The sequence below is a fragment of the Schistocerca nitens genome, chromosome 4, assembly GCF_023898315.1.
Source record: "Schistocerca nitens isolate TAMUIC-IGC-003100 chromosome 4, iqSchNite1.1, whole genome shotgun sequence".
In the NCBI taxonomy this organism is placed as follows: domain Eukaryota; kingdom Metazoa; phylum Arthropoda; class Insecta; order Orthoptera; family Acrididae; genus Schistocerca; species Schistocerca nitens.
In genome coordinates, this window is record NC_064617.1 from 873,846,186 (window position 1) to 873,871,160 (window position 24,975).

The following is a 24,975-nucleotide window of genomic DNA, read 5'->3' on the forward strand; positions in this document are numbered from 1 at the left end:
ATCTAGGATATTGTGTTTATTAAGATGATATTGGCTGATATATGGAAACCTCAGCTTTAACACCTGTTTTGAAAAGTGGTTTGACAACTGCATAATTGGCTCTATTAGGGATGGTTCCTTGGTTTAGAAACCCATGAAATATGTGACAGAGAACTTTAAGAACAAATTTATAGCAGTGCTCCAGTACTTTAATTGTTATATTGTCCATACCATTGCAATCATCAAACTGTTTCTGTTATTGTTGTATTAGTGTGTGTGTGTGTGTGTGTGTGTGTGTGTGTGTGTGTGTGTGTGTGTGTGTGGAAGGATTCATCTGAAAGGTAATGAAATTTTCAGTCTTTTTGTGTGCCTGTTTTATGACTCGTTACCTCTACCATCTGCTGTCTGGCGAGTTGTTACCTTACTCCTAATTTACTGTCTGTCTACTTACATTTTCTCCTTCTGCTTAGCAATAGCAAATGTTTCCTTCTGCAATCCACTTGTCTTGAGGAAACAACCTACAAGTTCCACAGGTGTATACAAATGTATTCTCCTACATGATAACTACTTCTTGTCTTTAGTGAATGGCTAACTTGTTCAGATGGACCCTACAAATCTTCACTTGATAGTTAAGATCTGAAAATCTGTATCCAAAATCTTTGCAGGAATGCCTAAGTCTCTGGTTTAAGCCCTCCACTTGGTTCCAGACCAGAGCACTGCAGTGGTGGCTTGAAACAGAAGAGAAAGACGTTTTTTGGCTGGGGCTCTGAGGGTCCTCAGTCTCACAAATCAGGTGATCCTGCTGCGTGATTTGAATGCCAGTGCAGGTTTTCTAATGACATTTCAATCTATTCTTGTGTGATCTGGTTGATTGTTGTCACATACAAAAAGGTGATGAACAAAAAGGCAGCTTCCTTTTAAAATTTAAATAATAAAAAGTTCTCATGTTTTGGGACTGTGGTAGCTTGTACATCTCCTCCCATATCTCTGAAACAATTCACTATGGTTTAATTTAACAGTCCAAATCTTGAATAAAATTGTTACTCTCTGTGCAGTGACTACAGTTGATGGAACAGGACTGTGATGGCATCAGCATTATGAAGATAGCTGAAGTGGGTTTCAGAGACAATTTTAATGAGTACATGTAACTGAAACACTCATATTACCTCCATTAGAGGATAATGTAAAAATAATACAGTAAATACATGTTTACAGGTCAGTTTTAAAATTAATAAAAGGTGGGAGTGACTGATTTCTAGAGTTATTAGAGTAGGTAAGAGACCAGCCATGATTAGTAATAGAACAGGTTAATGACAATGGAATTGGTATGATTCTACATAATCAATAGAATAGGTGCTGTCTCATGTTGAGATGCGTCCTCATCAGACTGTGGTCAGTTTTGTTAAAATGACATGGGTACACATAGGCCAGCATCCTTATGGGAACAGGATAACCACCAGGGTGGCACTAATTTGTTTCCAACCTGATGAGAAGGCAGGTCAAAGTCATGTAACAGAATTCTGAAACAGAACAGTTATTTTCATTGTAATCAGGAAGAACTGAAGCACTGTAAATAAAATTTATTCTGATTTCATCAGCATCACCAATTACATCCTCTAAGCAATTTTATAACTATTTAATTGACCAAAGAAAAGTTGCAAAACTGAAAATGTATTAATGTGCGGAAGGCAATGAGTCAGCTACTTCATAAGTCCTTCTGAGCATCAACCAGAATGACTTATGAAATTAAATAGATGTAACTAACGAAACTATAAAACTACTCAACTGAGAAACATGATACCTCTCATTGCATGAATGTGACATACAAACAAACAACAACCTTTAGAATGAACATCTGAAGGTTGATCCCCTCAATCCAATAATATATTATCACAATAACAAGGTAGTCAAACCAGACTTAAAGTGAATAATAAACAGGTTGTAGAAATATCTGGTGACAATAAAACATCAAATGAACAAATAATCACAATGATAAAAGACTATTGTTTGAATCAGTTATGGAAGTGAGCAGTTCATAAGACAAACAGAAAATACTAGTTTTAATAAAAAAAAACCCTAGCTGGGTTTACAAAATTACAGTTCATGACAGTAGAAAAATAAAAGTTGTCATTAACGTTTGCACTTCACCTCAGTACAATCCACTGGTAATAGGTCAAAGCACATGATCAGCTAGTGTGGCTGTACACAGTCTACTACATAACTCGTATGTGAAACAGTAGTATACCATCATGCTCAGTATCAGAACAGAAAGTAGAGTGTAAGTCACTTTGAGAACTGTTACGTTAAGTAAAATATCGTATTGGTAGAAGTAAAATATCGTTTTGGTAGAATGCTGCAATATGGGCAGCAGCTTGATCTAGTTTGATTTGTTGCTGCTCCTGTACCATCAAGTACTCCGAGGACTTGTTAGTATCTGGAAGAACTTGTGAGACAGAATGTGTACTGAGATATAACTTAAATTCTGGAATGAATAACAAGAACAGTTTGATAGTGGGTTTCAGAGTTTCCTTCCAGTGTGTGGTAAACTGAAATCCAAGTCCTAGGATATTACAATGGGATGCTTTGAAATAGAAGTCTGCTATTATTCAGCCGGCCGGGGTGGCCGAGCGGTTCTAGGCGCTACAGTCTGGAACCGCACGACCGCTACGGTTGCAGGTTCGAATCCTGCCTCGGGCATGGATGTGTGTGATGTCCTTAGGTTAGTTAGGTTTAAGTAGTTCTAAGTTCTAGGGGACTGATGACCTCAGAAGTTAAGTCCCATAGTGCTCAGAGCCATTTGAACCATTTTTTTGCTATTATTCAGTGATACTCACTTAGTGTATACTCTTTTCAACATATATGTGAATGATCAACCAGTTGCACCAGGGACTAGGAGCTTATGCGGACAATCTTGCAATAGCCGTGCAGGGTCAGAACTTTAACGACATAGAAATTAACCTTACGAATGCCCTCAACGGTCTAATGCCATACTACAAAGCCAACTGCTTATGCCCGAACGCAGCAAAAACAGTATCCTGCCTATTCCATCTTCGAAACCGAGATGCCAAACATACCCTAAACATCATGTGGAACAACCAACAGATTGTGTTCAGCAGCACTCCTTGTTATTTAGGTGTCACCCTTGATCACACACTTACTTACAGACATCATGTAGACAAGGTCAGGGGTAAACCATCAACAAGAAACAACCTCCTGAGTAAGCTCACCTCCACAAAATGGGGTGCCGAACCACATACTTTACGTACGTTGGCACTTGCACTCTGCTATTTGGTTGCTGAATACACTGCCCCAGCTTGGGAAAGATCAGCACATGCGAAACGAGTGGATCCTCTGCTGAACGATGCCTGTCGCATAATCACGGGATGCCTAAGACCCACCCTGGTTAGCCAACTTTATTTGCTTAGTGGCATAGCTCCACCCAACATCAGACGAGCTATAGCAAGCGAAGCAGAGCGCCTCAAGCAGCTGCGCGACCAGGGCCATCCTCTCATCGGACAAAACCCTCCACACACACGTCTAAAATCAAGACAGAGTTTCCTCACCTCAGTTCAACCACTCGAAACCTCAAAACATAAGGCCAGATTGTCAAAACGGCAAGCAACACTGCCTACGGGAGACCAGGCACCTCTAATCTCACCCAACGAACAATTGGCCTCTGGAAATGAACTAAAATGGCCATTATGGAGAACCCTCAACCGCCTACGAACTGGGGTGGGCAGATGCAACGTAAACATGTGTAAATGGGGATACCGAGATGGGATGGACACGTGCCATTGCGGACAGACCCAAACAATGGACCACCTCCTGGAATGCAGCAACATGGGGGAAGTGTGCAGGAAAGAAGATCTGGCAAACGCTACGGCAGTGGCAGTTAAAAGCGCTGAATTTTGGCGGGACGTGATATGATATATATACTATGTTTGTCTTTATATTGTAATGTGACTCCCCATTTTGGGTTTGTTTTATTTATACATATGTGTATTGTATTTGTATTTGTGTGTATATGTAATATGTGGGTTGTCTATGGCTTGGACACAATTAAATAAATAAATAAGTGTATACTGTGAAATTCCAGGTTGGAACACACAAGTGAAACCAGAATGGGGTATAAGACAGCCTATATATAGCTAATTCTTATGCCATAGAGCATAATTTGCATTAATTTGACTGTCACCCAGGGGCATGGCAGTTGTTTAGCTTCTGCTAATGACAGAGAAATTTCACAAAGAGAAGTGTTGTGGTATAAATTTAAATCAGTACAAATGTAGTTTGAATTGCACCATCAATTTGGTAATCATGAATCAATGTTATGTAATACAGCTGTAATACAATGGTATAAAACTAGAAGTGAGGCTATATACTATTTGAAGAGGAGGGTTTAGATGTGTTGAGATATTTGTAAGAGTATGAAGCAAGGGAGGAATTAAAAGTGAACTGAGTTTTGTAGGCCAGTCTCTATGGCCCAACATTAATATACACACTTGGTGTGAACAGAGTTAAGGTTGTAAAACATGGTCTGTAGTGCATGGGATATTGTTAAAGTTGCAGCTATGTTACTAAATTGTTTTTGAACAGCATCCATAAGTTGATTTATTATGTTGTGAAGGAGTTCATTATGAAAGTGCAACAGGATGGGGACTTCTCAGATTTGTTGTGTATGGGACAATAAACTGTCTTTAATATATTCCAAGAAGGAACTGAGTCTACAAAAAATGTTGAATTGTATCACTCATATGTAAGTAAACATGCTGAAATGTGTCACCAATTTCTGCTTGGAGACCAGTCACATGGAGTGGTCCCAATTTGTGCCTGTTTAACAGTGGTTGAACAATAGGATGAGAGGAATCTTATTTTTGCAGATTTCTTCAAAAGAACACTGTAGCCTCCTCCATGATGAAACTTGTGATCTGCACTTTGGTAATGCAAGTTTTCAAATTTTGTAGAACTTTAACATAACTTTTCCATACCACACAATGGTGAACACATCAGAAAACAAGAGTGGTGCACAGCAAAGAAAAGGTGTCAGCTGTGTGACTGGCACTGTTTGAGAAAAGTTAGGTGTCCATGACAGACAGAACATTGCTCGTGGAAAGCAGCCCAAAGTGGGAGAAGTTCTCTCCATGCAGTGATAATATCAAACCAACATTCTTAAAAACCTATAAGGGGCAGAAGTAAATTTACAACAAGCAATGACACATATGCAACACTTAAGGAAACTTTCCAGCTAATTGGGGCCTGATAAGATGGGAACTGACAACAGAATCATGTCTGGCTAAACAGTTGTGTGACAGGAAACATCGGGACTGTGTCCATCTAAGACTTAAGATGAGATCTGTTCTTGATGATTAGACTGTAAATTTTACGCAGAGACAGAACATAAATTATAGTGACTGGAACGCTTCAATTGCTATGTAATAGTTTTATTGGGTATTGGCTTTTCTGCTGATTGATTCTTTCTGAGTTTAGCTGTATCCACTATAGTAGATAGTGTTTCATTACCTTTGTATTTCATTAGGCAATTTCTGATTTCAGAGCTGTATTTGACATTGACAAGTGACATGAAATGCAATTTCTGGAATGGTTCATTGGCATGGCATGTAAATTTCTTGGTTCTCCCATGTTTCACAGCAGTTTGCTGTTTCTCACAGGAAAAAAATATTGGTGTTGCTCCCCCTTGTTCCATAAATACTGACTAAGGTAGTGAGGAGTCCTAAGCACACACCCATAATGGGAGCAGTGTTAGCATTGTCCTGCTGTGTGAACTGAAGTATGATGCCAATGGTCATGGGGTGGGGAAGGGTGGAGATTAGTGTTGGGGTGTCTTTCCCCTCTTGTGAATCTTGTCTCTCCAGTGAAGCAGTGTCTACACTATCATTTGCTAGATTTTGCAGAACCCACACTGGTTGCAAGCATTTGAAACAACATGTTAAGTGTTATAGGAAATTATACAAGAAAGTAATTACTGCAGCAAAAAAGTTAAATAATGATTCATATATCAGTAGAAATAATGGCAACAAAAAAATGAAATCAGTTTGGAAAGTGATCAATAGTAACTTAGGAAGAAGCAAAGTAAGAAACAACGTTGTTATTAAAACTGAGGACAAAACCATAAATGATCCATTACACATTACCAATATATTCAACTGTCATTTTACAAGTGTAGTTCAAAACCTCATACAAACCCAAAGTAGTACAGGCATCAGTCATAACATCACATTGAATCCCAAAACTATGTTTTTGTGTCCTGTAACAGTACATGAGGTAGAGAATGCCATCAGCAAACTAAAAAATAAATTATCCTGTGGCACCGATGGCATTCCAGACAAAATCATTAAACACAGCAGATATATTACTCCTCTTCTTGTAGATATAATTAATGCATCTTTCAGTACTGGCACTTTCCCTAGAAAGCTGAAACAATCAATTATAAAACCATTATGCAAAAATGGGAATCGTTATGATGTAAAAAACTACAGGCCTTTATCAATGTTATCTTGTTTTTCAAAAATTATAGAAAAAGTAATGTATGGAAGACTCTCTACTTTCCTAAAAAAAAGTGGAATATTGGTCAATGAACAAAATGGCTTTCGAAAGAATAGATCAATTGAAACAGCTATATACAACTTTCTAAGACTTGTCCTAAATTCCATTGACAATAATGAAGTAAATTGTGGGGTCTTTTTAGATTTATCAAAGGCCTTTGACATTATTGATCATAAACTACTGCTCGAAAAACTTAGTTGCTATGGAGTCCGTGGTACTGCTCAAGCATGGTTTAAGTCATACTTATCTGGCAGATGCCAGAAAGTAGAAATGGTTCATGATGGAAAGTCATACTTTTCTGGTTATAAGGAAGTTAGTTATGGGGTGCCCCAAGGTTCGGTGTTGGGACCCCTGTTGTTCTTGATCTTTATAAATGACTTGCCAAACTATTTAACACAAGCTGATTGTGTACTTTTTGCTGATGATACAAGTCTCTTTATTAAAGCTCAGAATGAGACTGACCTTAACAGGAAAATTGAAACAACAACAGTTGAAGCAATTAAATGGCAAATACAAAATTCTTAGGAATTTGGTTAGATGAGTATCTAAAGTGGGACAAGCATATAGATGTGCTCAATAAAAAATTATGTAAATGTTGCTATGTATTTAGAATGCTCAAAAATTGCTGCAGTGATCAAACAGTATTGTGTACATATTATGCATTTATGCATAGTCTTTTGCGATATGGTGTCATATTTTGGGGCAATTCAAGTCAGGCAAAACACTCTTTTATTATTCAAAAACGAGCGATAAGGATCATAAAAGGAGCTGCACCTAGAGATCCATGTAGGGCATTATTCAAGGAATATAAAATCATGACTCTTCCATCCATTTACATCTATGAAAGTCACACCCCCAGTTTTCTTCTTTAAACAGTGAGTTCCATGACTATACAACAAGACAGAATAATGACTTTCACAGAGAAGTGCATAAGAAAGCCCAGTACAACAAGAGTGCAATATACCACCTGAAAACTCTCTATAGTGCTCTTCCCTTAAAAATTATAAGGATTCAGAAGCTGAGCAGTTTTAAAAGTGAACTCAAAAGAATGTTAATTAGTAATAGTTTTTGCAGTGTTAGTGAATACATGAATTCTTCAGAAAGATGGCGTGCCTGCACCTATCTTATAAGTCACACATATACAAACTTGTGTCGTGGGGTAGACTCCTTTATGTACACACAAAAATTAATATATTTGTCAATATAGAGTGTTATAATCATTGTTTCTTGTTGCTGTCCATTATACACAGAATATATGTAACTTATTTGTGTCCTATATTGTTACAAATTTATATCATGTAAGCTATAATTGTTTTTGCCTATATATTTAATTCAGTTTGTTCACTGATATTGTTTACATAATATGTTGTTATTCATATTTTTTTCTGTATGTAACATATGACAAATCCCATATCATTGTACATGATGAAATGGGTGCTCAATAAATCAAATCAAATCAAATCAAATAGCAATGAGAACATGGAAGTCATCCCATGTAGTATGTCAAAAGTCTGCTCTCTTCACTTAAGAACTGAATGGAGTCCTGTACAAGGAGTTTGGAGAGTGGTACAGATTGTATCATCCCAGAGCATCATGTATTTGCAGTCTGCCAAGATTTTCTAAATACATGTTGTTTGCCATGTGGTTGTAGAGGTGGTATGTGCATACATCCAATGTGCTGTTTAAACTACCTGACCAAACATGGCAGCTCTGTGGTTTTGTTAATAAAGCAGGAGCTATGAATTCTGCTGGCAGTGTGGGACTCATATTGTACAAGATTTCTGCTAAAGATGCCTTTAAGTCTAACACCTAGAAGTACCCATGGCAATGCTTCTGTTCATTGTTCTTTATGTCACATGAGTGCAGCCTTAACAGTATGGTGGGTGGTAAACCATCACTGAAAAGTGCAGTTTGCATACTTATGGAACCAGCTAAGATTTAAACTTGTGGCCTCTGCCCATTGAAACTGATATCCAGAACAACAAAACCATGATATCCAAATTTGTTGAAATGTTTTTGCCACAGTTTTGGCTGTTATATAAAGAAAGTACTGCATCTACCAAAGGAGTAACACAATCTGTTGCTGAGAGTATGTTGCGAAAGCTTTCTAACTCAGGTAGGGGTTCCATGAGGTTGAGATGTATGTGGTGCAGGTGACATTTGCTATTGTATAGCTGCCACATTTGGGAGATGCATGACTACTGGCTTTACTATGCCAACAGTTGATGCAAACTTGTGCCCATGCTTTGAATCTGCCTTTTGTGTAGGCCAGACAAATGGTTCTGTAACTGACTTTGTGGACAATTGTACTGCAGAGTGAGACATGTTGTGCAGGTTATCAAAAACTGTTCTGTGAAACTTCTGCACAACATTTAGTCATAACCTGTTGTGTGAGATGTTGCCCCATAATTGTGCATCAGTTCTGGGAATCCATCATACACTCCAGTTTCAGGCAGGTTACTTGCTGTTTGAAGAGTGACAGTTTTCCTCATTGACAACTGTCCCAAATTATTCCAAAGCCTTGAAAATTTGTTGAAGGTGATTTTTATGTTCTTTGGGAGATGATGAGCATATGAGGATGTCATACAAATAGAAAAAACAAAGAGGACATCTATAGAGAACTATCAGTAAAACACTGCCAAGTCTGTGCATCATTTTTCAATCCAGAGGGCATAAAAAGAAACTCATATAGTCAAACAGTGTAATTACTGCAATTTTATATGTCTCTTCTAGAGACAATTGGATCTGCAAATTTGCTTTCTAGCAGTCCAATGCACTAAATGCAGAGGCACCTTCCAAGTGTGTGCAAAATCTGGTATGTTTCTTGTTGGGTATCAGTCAGAAACTGTGAGTGAATTAAGGGCTCAGTAATCCCCTAGCATGAACCATCCTTTTTCAGCATTAAATGAGTCAGTGAAGCCCACAGGCTCTGATTGCAGCAAGTCATTAATAGCAGCCTTAATGACACATAACTTGTCTCAAGCTAGCTGGTGAGCCATGCGTACTATTTATTCTATAAACTATGTCATCGTTGACATCTCTTTTTACAAGGAGCATTTGTCATGGCCAGAGCACTGGTTACACTGGGACCGTGGTTTTATGAACTGACATTAGCTTTACTACCTACATTAATGTGTAAGTATCCTCACAAGGTGCACATGCATGGCACTGAGACAAACTGTGATTTTACTTCACATATGTTTTTGTACACAGTGAACTGCATCCTTGTATGCTTGTTGCACATGCTCCTTGCATTCATTGTCAATATCATTTTAGTCAACATTTCGTCTAGGCATATCAACGGCTTGTCATTTCTGGAACTTCAGTAAAGTTTTCCACCAGCCTCTGAAGATTTTCCCCATCCATCAGTTTAACTATCTGTTTTCTAGCATCTTCTAATTCTTTTCTCTTGTTGGCAACTGAGATTTTAATTCTTGATTTCATTCATTCCACGCTCATGACTTCGTATTTATTGTTGACAGAGACCAGTTTCAGCATTAAGTTGCAGTAAGATTCATTGATTGTTTAGTTAATGTTGTTCTATGTTTTAGAAACTGTCAATCACTCTTGTGAATGCATAGGCAGACTGCCTCTTATGCCTGGCACTCACTCTTCTTGCTAGTGTAGTAAAGTACGCCATTGATTAGGTTGGGAGAGAGGTGGTACTGTCTTTAAGAACCCAGTAATGGCTCATTTGCATCAGCAATAGTGAAATGTCAAGTGAAAGGTTCACATGGGCCAAGGTCCACTGTGCAAGTGATTGTTGCATATAGTTTCATGTGCATGCCATCTGTGGCTCACAGCTGAAGGATGGAATCTGAAATCTCTATTTTAGATCTTGAAACAAATCTTTTATGATTATAAATTATTTGGTATCTTAATTATTGACTGAGTTAAGTTAGTTAGTTAGTTAGTTACATGTTCTTTGGATCATAATGATTTGGAATGACTCATTTTACATTTACATTTACATTCACGTTGCAAATTTTTACACACAGTTAAATACTGAACATTTCTAAGTCATATATGTATAGGAAACACTTTCTCAGTTTGTTATCAAATTTTATTTTGTTATCTGTCAGACATTTTATGTCACTGGGTAAGTGATCAAAAATATTTGTTGCAGCATTGTGCACTCCTTTTTGTGCTAAAGACAACCTTAATGTGGAGTAATGAATGTTATTTTTCCTTCTGGTATTGTAATTATGTACCTCATTGTTGCTTTCAAACTGTAGTTGATTATTTACAACAAACTTCATGAGGGAATAAATATACTGTGAAGCAGTAGTCAGAATGCCCAACTCCTTAAACAGATGTCTACAAGATGATCATGGGTGAGCACCACATACTACTCTTACAGCACATTTTTATTCAATGAAGACTTCCTTTCTTAAAAATGAGTTACCCCGTAAATAAATATGCGTAATATGCCAACGTACTGAGCTATCTCTCTCCCCAAGATGTGCAATGATTCTAAGTGCAAATGTGGCTGAACTAAGTTTTTTTAGGAGCCGTGTTTTTTCCAATTTAAATTCTCATCAATATGCGCCCTTAAGAATTTTGAAATTTCCACCCCATTTATTATTTCCTCATCATTTCTTACAATTATCATTGGTGCAGCACCTCTAAGAACTGAATCTGTTGTGCGTATTTAAAATTGAGGATAAGATCATTTGCAGAAAATCAGTCAATAATACTTTTAAGAACTTTCTTTGCCACTTCTTCTTCTTTCTGTACATATGCTTGGATTGATTACAGTACTTGTGCCATGTGCAAAAAGAACTAGTTCTGCTTGTTGTATACAAGATGGAACATCATTTACAATAATGGACTGAAGACTGAACTTTGGGGAATGTGATTTCTCTTCAGTCAGAATTATGTCCCTGGACTATATTGCTTCAATTGCTAAGTACAACTTTCTGCATTCTTTTGATTAAATATGACATTATCCATTGGTTGGCTATACAATCAATCCCATAAAACTTTAATTTATCTATGAGAATACCATCATTCATACAGTCAAATGGCATAGAGAGATCGCAGAAAATACCAATAAGGGCTGTTTTATTATTTAATGCTTGTAAAATCTGATGAGTGAATGTTTAAATGGCATTCTCAGTAGAGCAACCCTTCTGAAACTGAAACTGTGATTTGCTAAGGTGAGATACTATTCAAGAATATATCAATTTCTCAAAGACTTTGGAGAACAATGTCAGCAGTGAAATAGGTCAGTTATTGATCTCTCTTACACCTTCCTTGAAGAGGGGTTTCACAATGGCATGTTCCAGAGTCTGTGGAGTACTGAGTGTCGTTGTCTGATCTAGAAAAAAATACAGCACTCAAATTACATTGTCAAAGTTCAGAAGCTTACAGTTGTTGCTGTTGTGGTCTTCCATACAAAGACTGGTTTTATGCAGCTCTCCATGCTACCTTACCTGTGCAAGCCTCTTCATCTCCAGATTACTGCTGCAACCTACATCCTTCTCAATCTCCTTGCTGTATCCATCTCTTGGTCTCCCTCTACAGTTCACCCCCCCCCCCCCCCACTTCCTCCCAATTTCAAATTTGTGTCTCAGAATGTGTCCTATCAACCAACCCCTCTTCTGCTCGAGTTGTGCCACAAACTTCTTATCTCCCCAATTCTATGCAGCATGTGGAAATGAGCGTTTGGCCCCTTACAGGGCAGGTCCAGCTGCTTTGGTACAGGTCTTATTACATTCAACACCACATTGGGCAACCTGCACACTGGATTAACACCCAGTCCCTAAGCAGAGAAAATCCCCGACCCAGCCAGGAAGCAAACCCAGGCCCGTAGGATGGAAATCTGTCATGCTGACCACTCAGCTTTCAGGGCAGACTATTCTATTCAGTTCATCCTCATTAGTTACATGATTGACCCATGTAATATTCAATATTCATCTGTAGCACTACATCTCAAAAGCTTTAATTCTCTTTTTGTCTAAACTGTTTATTGCCCATGTTTCACTTCCATACATGGCTACACTCCAGATAAACACCTTCACAAAAGACTTCCTAACACTTCCAAGTCCTTTGGTGTTTCCAGCAGAATTACAATGTCATTAGCAAACCTCAACATTTTTATTTCTTCTCCCTGAACATGAATTCCTACTCCAAATATTTTTACATCCTTTACTACTTGTTCAATGTGCCAACTGAATAATATCAGCGATTGGCTACAACCCTGTCTCACTCCCTTTTCAATCATTGCTTCCCTTTCATGCCCCTTGACTCTTATAACTGCCGTCTGGTTTCTGTACAAGTTGTAAATAGCCCTTCACTACCTGTGTTTTACTCCAGTAACCTTCAGAATTTGAGTGTATTCCAGACAACATTGTCAAATGCTTTCCCTAAGTCTACAAATGCTATAAACACAGGTTAGTCTTTTCTTGACCTATCTTCTAAGGTAAGTCATAGGGTCAGTATTGCCTAGTGTCTTCCTGCAGTTCTCTGGAATCCAAACTGATCTTCCCAAAGGTAAGTTTCTACCAGTTTTTTTAATTCTTATGTAACGATTTAGTGTTACTATTTTGTAATCATAACTTATTACATGACTTATTAAACTGATAGTTCTGTGATTTTCATACTTGTCAGCAACTGTTTTCTTTGCAGTTAGAATTCTTCATCAGGTCTGAGGGTATTTCACCTGCCCCATTCATCTAGCACATCAGATGGAAGAATTTTGTCATGGCTGGCTCTCTCAAGAGTATCAGTAACTCTGATGGATATCATCTACCCCTGGGGCCTTGTCACAATTTAGATCTTCCAGATTCTTCTTGGAGTATCATGTCTCCCATTTCATCTTCATCACATCCCCTTCTCTTTCTAATAGTTTATCTCCATTGTATAGACCTTCTATATATTCCTTCCACCTTTCCCTTCTTTGCTTAAGACTGCTTTTCCATGTGAGCTCCTGATATTCATTCTTTTCCCCAAAGGTGTCTTTAACTTTCCTGTAGGCAGTATCTGTCTTACCCCTGCCGCACAGAGTGGCTGCACGGTTAGAGGCGTCATGTAATGGACTGCGTGGCCCCTCCCACCAGAGGTTTGAGACCTCCTTTGGGCATGGATGTGTGTGTTCTTCTTAGCATAAGTTAGTTTAAATAGTGTGTAAGTCTAGGGACCAATGACTTCAACAGTTTGGTCCCTTTGGAAGTCACACACATTTGAACATTTGTCTTACCCCTAATGATATATGCTTCTACATCCTTACCTATATCCTCTAGCCATTCCAGCTTAGCCATTTTGCGCTTCCTGTCAGTTTCGTTTTCTAACTACTTGTATTCACTTTTGCCTACTTCATTTGCTGGTTTTAAATTTTTCCTTTCCTCAGTTAAATTCAATATCTGATGTTTTATCCAAGGATTTGTACTAGGTCTTGTCCTTTTTATCTATTTCAGCCTCTGCTGCCTTCACTATTTCATCTCTTAAAGCTACCCACTTGTCTTATACTGTATTCCTTTCCCCTGTTCCAGTCATTTGTTGCCTAATGCTCCCTCTGAAACTCTCAAAGCTTCTGGTTCTTTCAACTTATCAAGGTCCCATCTCCTTAATTTCATACCTTATTGCAATTTCTTCAGTTTTTATCTACAGTTCTTAACCAGTAGATTGTGGTATGATTCTCAAACCAAGTGCTAGCTATGATTAAATTATGCTCTGTGCAAAATTCTACCAGGTGGCTTCCTTCTTCATTCCTTTCCCCCAGTCCATATTCACCTGCAATCTTTCCTTCTCCTACTATTGAAATTCAGTCCCTCATCACAATTAAACTTTTGTCTCCTTCACCTGTATGAATAATGTCTTTTATTTCATCATACATTTCTTCAATCTCTTCATGATATGTAGAGTTAGTTGTCATATAAACTTGTACTACTATGCTGGGCGTGGACTTCAAGTCTATCTTGGCTACAATAATGCATTCAATGATGCTGTTCATAGTAACTTATCCACATTCTTATTTCCTTATTCATTATTAAACCTACACCTGCTTTATCCCTATTTCACTTTGTATTTATAACTCTGTATTCACCTGACCAGAAGACCTGTTGCTCCTGTATTCACCTGACCAGAAGACCTGTTGCTCCATTATTCACGTGACCAGAAGAACTGTGCCTCCTGCCAATGAACTTCACTAATTCACTCTATATCTAACTTTAACCTATCCACTTCCCTTTATAAATTTTCTAAGCTACACTGTGTGATCAAAAGTACCCGGACACCCCAAAAAACATACGTTTTTCATATTAGGTCCATTGTGCTGCCACCTGCTGCCAGGTACTCCGTACCAGTGACCTCAGTAGTCATTAGACATTGTGAAAGAACAGAATGGCGCACCCCAAGGAGCTCACGAATTTCGAACATGGTCAAGTGATTGCATGTCACTTGTGTCATATGCCTGTACATGAGATTTCCACACTCCTAAACATCTCTAGGTCCACTGTTTCCAATGTGATAGTGAAGTGGGAATGTGAAGGGACACATATAGCACAAAAGCGTACAGGCCGACCTCATCTGTTGACTGACAGAGACCACCGACAGTTGAAGAGGGTCCTATCGAGTAATAGGCAGTCATCTATTCAGACCATCACACGGGAATCCCATACTGCATCAGCATCCACGTCAAGTGCTATGACAGTTAGGCAGAAGGTGAGAAAACTTGGATTTCATGGCCGAGTGGCTGCTCATAAGCCACACATAATGCTGGTAAGTGCCAAACAATGCCTCTCTTGGTGTAAGGAGCATAAACATTGGACAATTGAACAGTGGAAAAACGTAGTGTGGAGTGATGAAGCATGGTACACAATGTGGCAATCCAATGGCAGAGTGTGGGTATAGCAAATTTCCTGGTGAACGTCATCTGCCAGCGTAAGTAGTGCCAACAGTAAAATTGGGAGGCAGTGGTGTTGTGGTGTGGTCATGTTTTTCATGGAGGGGGCTTGCACCCCATGTTGTTTTGCTTGGCACTATCACATCACAGGCCTACATTGATGTTTTAAGTACCTTCTTGCTTCCCACTGTTGAAGAGCAATTAGCACCTTTTCATAATGCACGACATGTGGCAGACTGGTTACATGACAATAACATTCCTGTAATGGACTGACCTGTACAGAGTCATGACCTGAATCCTATAGAACACCTTTGGGGTGTTTTGGAAATGTGACTTCATGGCAGGCCTCGGTGCCTGACATCGATACCTCTCCTCAGTGCAGCACTCCATGAAGAATGGGCTGCCATTCCCCAAGAAACCTTCCAGCCTTGATATGCCTGTGAGAGTGGAAGCTGTCATCAAGCCTAAGGATGGACGAACACCATATAAAATGCCAGCATTACTGATGGAGGGCACCATGAACTTGTAAGTCATTTTCAGCCAGGTGTCTGGATACTTTTGATCATATAGTGTACCTGCCCAATTAAGGGATCTAATATTCCTTGCTTGGATCCACAGAATGCCAATTTTGTTTCTCCCAATGATGACATCCTCCTAAGCGGTCCCCACATGGAGATCCAAATGGGGTACTATTTTACCTTTGGAATATTTTACCCAAGAGGATGCCATCATCATTTAACCACACAGCAGAGCTGGATGCCTGCAGGAGAAATTATAGCTGTAGTTTCCTCTTACTTTCAGTTGATGTTACAATGCCAGATCAGTCAATCATCCAGACCATTGCCCCTGCAACTACTGAAAAGGCTGAAGCCCCTCTTTAGGAACCACACATTTGTCTGGCCTCTCAACAGATACCGCTCCATTGTGGTTGCACCTACGGTACAGCTATCTGTATCGCTAAGGCACACAAGCCTCCCCACTAATGGCAAGGTCCATGGTTCTTAGTAGGTGATTGAAATTTCTAGGATGTGAACTTTTCATGTCAATTATTTCATAAGTTAATTACTTTTAGATAATTCCAATTATGTTCTCAGAATGTTGGGATGGCCTAGTGCTAACAATAATTCCTCAGCTAGTGATTAGCTCTTAAAGATATTCCTTCACATGATGCTCTAACTTTCATTATCTGTATCTATTAATTATTAAAGCTTTCCAAAAATCTAATTGTGTTATTGCAATTAGGAACATAAATATAAAGAACTAAGATATAAATTCAAAAGAAACCTTACATAGAAATTGATTTCACATGTTCTTGTACTGATGGTGACTTAAAAGTGCATCTGCAGTATATATAGTATGAAAAATAAAAAAAATAGTTATTTTTGATAGCAGAAACATGACAGATGGATTAAACTCTAACTTGTTACATCTCAGGCTGGTGTCTGGGACTCCTGTTAGCTGCAGTGGCCTTTTTGTTTACATGTGGCATTGTTGTGTCTCTCCATAAGTGTTTACAAGGGGAGGCTGCCAATTGTGAAGTTCAGATTCGATTCATACTGTGCATAATAAAAGCTCATGGCCAGAGGTGTAATGCGGCAAAGCACCAAGATGCACTTCTCAGCCGTTGTCGAGAAAATCGACAGTTAAAAGAAACCGTTGCGGTGAAATACTCTCTACGAGTAAAGATTTTTCTACAGTGTCGTGGCGTAGCGGTAAGCGCTCGGGTCCGTAATGCGAAGGTCACTGGATCGAATCTCGCGCCATGCAATTTTTTTTTAATTTTTTGTAATTCAAATATATGTATATAAACTATTAATGAATTGCTTATGCATGTTGGTGAAGGCGGATCGCTCTCCAATTGTACCCCCTCCATTTTTCCGTTTTTTTAACAGTGTGTACCAAAGCTCTCCCGTCCGCACGGATTTTCGACGATGTTATAAGTTGCGCTAGGGACCGCATCTACCTTCTTTTGAAGTTAGCAGGCAACTACTCTGTTATGCGGCGACTCGTTTCGGCCCATTCAACATCTGTCCTTCAAGTGTAACGAGCGAGTAACGGAGTTTATATTTCATACCTGCCGCAGCAAATTTGTGTTCGTGGGGTCTCTATTGTTATTCGAACGTTTGATTTACGCTATACGTATTTGTTTCAGAATACCGTTTCTACGTCTTCTGTTAACTATTCGTTGTTAACATTATGAAGACAATTAATAACATTTGTGAAATACAACTTTGTTTGCGGAAAACATAATGATGTTAGAAGTCGCCAGTTTTTCCACGACAAACGACTTTCAACAACTTATTATATGCATAATTGTTGCAACTGATTGCCGGGAATTATATAATATCACCTGCCACCCTACCTAAAACCTCTTTCCTCATCACCTTAGCCAGCTTCATCCTGACCCACAACTTCTTCACTTTTGAAGGCCAGACATACCAACAATTAAAGGGAACAGCCATGGGTACCAGGATGGCCCCCTCGTACGCCAACCTATTCATGGGTCGCTTAGAGGAAGCCTCCTTGGTTACCCAGGCCTGCCAACCCAAAGTTTGGTACAGATTTATTGATGACATCTTCATGATCTGGACTCACAGTGAAGAAGAACTTCAGAATTTCCTCTCCAACCTCAACTCCTTTGGTTCCATCAGATTCACCTGGTCCTACTCCAAATCCCATGCCACTTTCCTTGACGTTGACCTCCACCTGTCCAATGGCCAGCTTCACACGTCCGTCCACATCAAACCCACCAACAAGCAACAGTACCTGCATTATGACAGCTGCCACCCATTCCACATCAAACGGTCCCTTCCCTACAGCCTAGGTCTTCATGGCAAACGAATCTGTTCCAGTCCGGAATCCCTGAACCATTACACCAACAACCTGACAACAGCTTTCGCATCTCACAACTACCCTCCCGACCTGGTACAGAAGCAAATAACCAGAGCCACTTCCTCATCCCCTCGAACCCAGAATCCCCCACAGAAGAACCACAAAAGTGCCCCACTTGTGACAGGATACTTTCTGGGACTGGACCAGACTCTGAATGTGGCTCTCCAGCAGGGATACGACTTACTCAAATCCTGCCCTGAAATGGGATCCATCCTTCATGAAATCCTCCCCACTCCACCAAGAGTGTCTTTCCGCCATCCACCTAACCTTCGTAACCTGTTAGCTCATTCCTATGAAATCCCCAAACCACCTTCCCTACCCTCTGGCTCCTATCCTTGTAACCGCCCCCGGTGTAAAACCTGTCCCATGCACCCTCCCACCACCATCTACTCCAGTTCTGTAACCCGGAAGGTGTACACGATCAAAGGCAGAGCCACATGTGAAAGCACCCACGTGATTTACCAACTGACCTCCCTACACTGTGATGCATTCTATGAGGGAATGACCAGCAACAAACTGTCCATTCGCATGAATGGACACAGGCAGACAGTGTTTGTTGGTAATGAGGATCACCCTGTGGCTAAACATGCCTTGGTGCACGGCCAGCACATCTTGGCACAGTGTTACACCGTCCGGGTTATCTGGCTACTTCCCACCAACACCAACCCATCCGAACTCCGGAGATGGGAACTTGCTCTTCAATATATCCTCTCTTCCCGTTACCCACCAGGCCTCAATCTCCACTAATTTCAAGTTGCCGCCACTCATACCTCACCTGTCATTCAACATCATCTTTGCCTCTTCACTTCTGCCTCGACTGACATCTCTGCCCAAACTCTTTGTCTTTAAATATGTCTGCTTGGTCTGTATATGTGTGGATGGATATGTGTGTGTGTGCGAGTGTATACCTGTCATTTTTTCCCCCTAAGGTAAGTCTTTCCGCTCCCGGGATTGGAATGACTCCTTACCCTCTCCCTTAAAACGCACATCCTTTCGTCTTTCCCTCTCCTTCCCCTCTTTCCTGATGAGGCGACAGTTTGTTGTGAAAGCTTGAATTTTGCGTGTGTGTTTGTGTTTGTTTGTGTGTCTATCGACCTGCCAGCGCTTTCGTTCGGTAAGTCACATCATCTTTGTTTTTATATATATATTTTAGAATTACAAAAAAAAAAAAAAAAAAAAAGGTTGCATGGCGCGAGATTTGATCCGGCAGCTTTCGGATTACGAACCCGAGCGCTTACTGCTGCACCACGACGCTGTAGAAAATTACTAATCGTAGAGAGTATTTCACCGCAAAGGTTTCTTTTAACTGTCGATTTTCTTGACAACGGCTGAGAAGTGCATCTTGGTGCTTTGCCACATTACACCTCTGGCCATGAGCTTTTATTATGCGCAGTATGAATCGAATCTGAATTTCACAATTGGCGGCCTCCCCTTGTTAGCATCATTCAGTGTCTTGTTGCCATGGCAGACATCTTAGGGACTGCCGCAAGTATAAGGTATTGCTGCTGCCATAATAGTGTTACCAGTGGTGTGAGTGTTCGAAAAGTCTGCTTGAAATTTGTAATCTGTCTTCCCATCTATTGTATTCATGCAAAATCATTGTAGTCTGTATTTATGGTGGCACCTTACTTAACCAAAGAGTTCAAAGCAAGTTACCCAGCAGGTACACTGGATGAGTCAGTTCTACATATGCATACCTACTTCTCAGGCACCACGTGAAGCATGATTCAGGGTACCACTACTAGTCATTTCCTTTTCTGTTTTACTTGCAAACAGAATGAGGGAAAAAAATTGTCTAATGCCTCTCTATGAGTTCCAATTTCTCTAATCCTGTATTTGTAGTCTTTAAGCAAAATGTACATTGATGGTAGTAGAATTATTCTGCAGTCAGTTTCAAATTCTGGCCCTCTACATTTCCTCAATAGAGTTCCTTGAATGTTGCATTCTCTCCAGGGTTTCCTATTTGATCTTGCAAAGCATCTTCAACATACTGGCTTGTTGTCCGAACCTACTGCAACAAATGTAGCAGCTTGCTTCTCAATTACTTCAATGTCTTCCTTTAATCTGACCTGGTGTGCATCCCAAACACCTGAGCAGTACTTAACAATAGGTTGCATAGTGTCCTATATTCAGTCTCCTTTACAAATGAACCCCACTTTCCTAAAATTCTTCCAATAAATTCAAGTCAAACATTCGGCTTTCCTACTACAATCCTTACATGGTTGTTCTGCTTCATATTGTTTTGCAATGTTATGTCTCGATATTTAATCAACATGACTAAGTCGAGAAGCACACTACTGATGCTGTATTCAAACATTATAGGTTTGTTTTTCCTACTCATCTGCATTAACTTACATTTTAATACATTTAGAGCTAGCTAGAAATCTTGTACACTATGTGATCAAAGGTATCCGGACACCTGGCTGAAAATGTCTTACAAGTTCGTGGCACCCTCCATCAGCAATGCTGGAATACAATATGGTTTTGGCACACACTTAGCCTTGATGACAGCTTCCACACTTGCAGGTGTATGTTCAATCAGGTGCTGGAAGATTTCTTGGGGAATGACAGCCCATTCTTCATGGAGTGCTGCACTGAGGAGAGATACTGATGTTGGTCAGTGAGGCCTGGCATGAAGTCAGGCTCCCAAAATATCCCAAAGGTGTACTATAGGATTCAGGTCGGGATTCTGTGCAGGCCAGTCCTTTACAGGGACGTTATTGTCATGTAGCCACTCCACCACAGTCCGTGCATTATGAACAAGTGCTCGATCATCTTGAAATATACAGTCGCCATCCCCTAATTGCTCTTCAACAGTGGGGAGCTAGAAGGTGCTTAAAATATCAATGTAGGTCTGTGATGTGATAGTGCCATGCAAACCAACAAGGGGAGCAAGCGCCCTCCATGAAAAACATGACCACACCATAACATCACCACCTCCAAATTTTACTGTTGGCACTACACACAATGGCAGATGGCGTTCACTGGGTATTCGCCATACCCACACCCTGCGATCAGATTTCTACATTGTGTACCATGATTCGTCACTCCACACAACGTTTTTCCACTGTTAAATCATCCAATGTTTACACTCCTTACACCAAGCGAGGCGTATTTTGGCATTTACCGGTGTGATGTGTGACTTATGAGCAGCCACTCGGCCGTGAAATCCAAGTTTTCTCACCTTCTGCCTAACTGTCATAGTACTTGAAGTGGATCCTGATGCAGTTTGGAATTCCTGTGTGATGGTCTGAATATATGACTGCCTATTACACATTACGACCCTCTTCAACTGTTGGCGGTCTCTGTCAGTCAACAGATGAGGTTGGCCTGTACACTTTTGTGCTGTACGTGTGCCTTCATGTTTCCACTTCACTCTCACATCAGAAACAGTGGACCTAGGGATATTTAAGAGTGTGGAAATCCTGCGTACAGACATATAACACAAGTGACACCCAATCACCTGACCACATTCAAACTCCGTAAGCTCCGTGGGGTGGCAGCACAATGCACCTAATATGAAAAATGTATATTTTTGGGGGTGTCCAGATACTTTTGATCACATGGTGTATAAGTCATATTGCGTCCTCCTACCGCTACTCAATGATGACACCTTCCCATATATCACAGCATCATCAGCAAACAGCTACAGACTGCTGCTCACCCTGTCATCATATCATTTATATAGAGAGAGAATAAGAGCAGTCCTATCACTCTTCCCTGGGGCATCTCTGATGATATCCCTGTTTCTGATGAACACATGCCACTGAGGACAATGTACCAGGTCTGGTTACTTAAGCAGTCACTGAGGCACTCATATCTCTCAGAAACTGTTCTGTATGCTCATACCTTCGATAACAGTTTTCAGTGGATGGAATGGACTTGCAAATTTACAAGTGAATATCCTTAACATCAGTTTGCCACAGAATTCTTGAACATGTTGTCAGCTAAAATATCATAAATTTTCTTGAGATGGAAAAGCTTCTGTCCATGAATTAGCATGGTTTTAGAAAGCATCACTCATGTGAAACTCAGCTTGCCCTTTTTTCACATGATATCCTTATAACTATGATACAAAACTCACTGTATTTGTTGGTCTGGCATTTTTGTTAAACGTTGGAGGAAGGTAGCTTTTGTGGTATTAAATTCATAGATGGCAAGAGGCAACTGAATCTCACCACTTATTAGGTAAGCATATTCCCCAACATTGTCTACTGGGGTAGAAAACTTTTAAGTATTGTCCATTGTGTTGTGGTTGGCAAGGAATTTTTCCACAGTGGCAAACCATGTTCTTGGATGATCTGTTTGAAAAGGAATTAGGTCAGGTGGAGAAACTGTGTCATAGGAATTTCGTGGAAAACATGCCCAAGTTCTGTCAATCTGTGGGCTTTGCTGTATGAAACCCCATTGATCATATATGGCATAGAAGGAAACTCAGAAATCTTTTGAACCTGTTCTGCTGACTTCTACATAGTTTAAGAAATAGATTTTACTGTATTGTTCTTGTTTTTTTTTTCTGTGCAGGTGTGTGTGTGTGTGTGTGTGTGTGTGTGTGTGTGTGTGTGTGTGTGTGTGTGTGTGAGTGAGAGAGAGAGAGAGAGAGAGAGAGAGAGAGAGAGAGAGAAAGTGAGTGAGAGAGAGAGAGTGAGAGACAGATTCATGTATTTTCAAGAGGAAGAAAATCTTAAAAACAGGCCTATATGTTTGTAGTGCTGTGCTGTATGGATAAGATGCAGGAGGTATAATAATACTACATGAATCTGATAGAGCCCAGTTTTTGTTTTGCTTATGGCCATACAAGTCAGATACAGTTGCACAACACAGAAGCCATTAAGTGAACTAACAGCCAAAGTTCATGCATGTGGTCACAGTTGACCCCCAGTGATGTCTTTGTAGTCATGGAGTTCACATATGCTTAAATTTCTTGTTATAGCACCTGAGTATTTGAACAATGTAACCTGTAGGTGGTAAGCTGTCATCTTCACACATACCATTGGCTGTTTATTCTCTCAAATTTTTGCTGTCCAAATAACTTTTGCTATGTGAAACATGAGCTCCTGAAAGAAGAAATCTAGGTGCAAAAACTATGTTGTATAAGATTTGTAAGATAATATTATCAATTGATTTTAAATTGTTATTAAATTTACTGGAGGTTTATAATCAAATAATGTATGCAGCTTAAAAGTTACATGATAATAAATCTAAAAGTAAGTTATTTTTAGGTAATGGAAGTCTTGATTGTAGCTGGAGCAGACATTGAATCAAAGGATGCCATGGGTAGAACACCACTGCACTGGGCAGCCGAGGCACACAATGTAGATGGTCTGGAGTTGCTATTGCACAAGGCAGTGAACACTGATGAACAGGACAACAGCGGCCAGACAGCACTGATGCTGGCTGTCGGCAGTGGTGATGCGGTCAATTTACTGCTCAGGAATGGAGCAAGTGTTAGTATGAGAGATAACTCGGGGAGGACAGCGCTGCAGGAAGCCACAGACCATGGCAGCCATGATGTAAGTTCCAAGTGCATTTGTTTGCACTACAGAAAGAGGTATCTCATGGTCAAATGTGTGTTTCTTCTGATGCAATTGCAGTTGTAAGTACAAATCAGAATGCAGTCATGTACAAGTTGTGATTGTAACTGTTATTTATAGATGCTATTTTGCAAAAGAAGCCATTTTCACTGGCAACAAGCTTAGTAGTATTTAAGATTTGACAAAACATTAGGATAGAAAATATACTACTCACTCTTCTTTGAGCAGAAGGCCATAAGTCCGATCTCCAGAGAAAAAAATTAACAAAAATTTGACCAACAGACAGCACTGTAACTGTTAGAACATGCCCACCAACAGATGCACAGCACATGGCTGTTTCTCAGTTCGTGTCCGAGATACCCAACATGACTGTGTCCGTGAATGATTGCATGCTGCCGGTAAAGCTCTTTTACAGAAGTTCTGGACACTCAAGGGTATAGAGGAGGGGTTGAGTGGTGGCATTCAAACATGCAGTGCACAGGGAATTGCCCAAACATTGGACAAGCCTGCAAGCATGGTGCATAACATCCTATACGAAACAACCTGAATTTCTATCCATACAAAATCATCTGTGTTCAGGAAATGATTCTTGCTGTCCTTCCAGCAATACGAACATTCACTGTGGAATTTCTTGGCTACCCTTTGAAGCAAGGGTAGCTAGGACACAATGGTTCTGAAGTAAAAGGTAATAGGCCCAAAAATGAAATTAACTTCATTGACAAAATCATACTTTGCCACTTGAGCAATGCACAGAGTTGTTAAGAAAAATAACATACCATTAGCATTAGCCACATTACATACGGACACATTCCAGTTTTTAATTTCATTCAACAAGACCTGACCGATCAGGGTTCTTAAGTTTCATCCAGCACAAGCTGTCTTTAAAACAAATGACACAAACTAATAAACAATCTGAATTCAACAGGCCTTTTGTTACTATGTAATTCCAAGACAATAAGACCTCAGTATTCCCCATGGCTCTCAGTACTCTCACCTAAAAGGATCATTTCTTATTCTCAGTTCCAATTGCACATAAGACATAGAATCATTCAAATCAGCCAGGGCTCTAGCTGTCTATATGATTACAACACTCAAATTTTAATTAGCTTGTAGCCGCTTTAAAATGCTTAACTCGACTTCTCTACTTGAAGCAGCAGTATC

At 39.8% G+C, this 24,975-nt stretch overlaps 1 protein-coding gene across 1 annotated transcript in view; it reads left to right on the forward strand.

The window, feature by feature from the left end:
• Positions 1–24,975, forward strand: part of LOC126253363 (serine/threonine-protein phosphatase 6 regulatory ankyrin repeat subunit A-like) — a 199,494-nt gene that overhangs the window by 142,821 nt on the left and 31,698 nt on the right. The window contains exon 8 of the mRNA XM_049954637.1: positions 23,503–23,793. Coding sequence (XP_049810594.1) covers positions 23,503–23,793 — 291 coding nt within the window. The remainder of the gene's footprint in view (positions 1–23,502; positions 23,794–24,975) is intronic.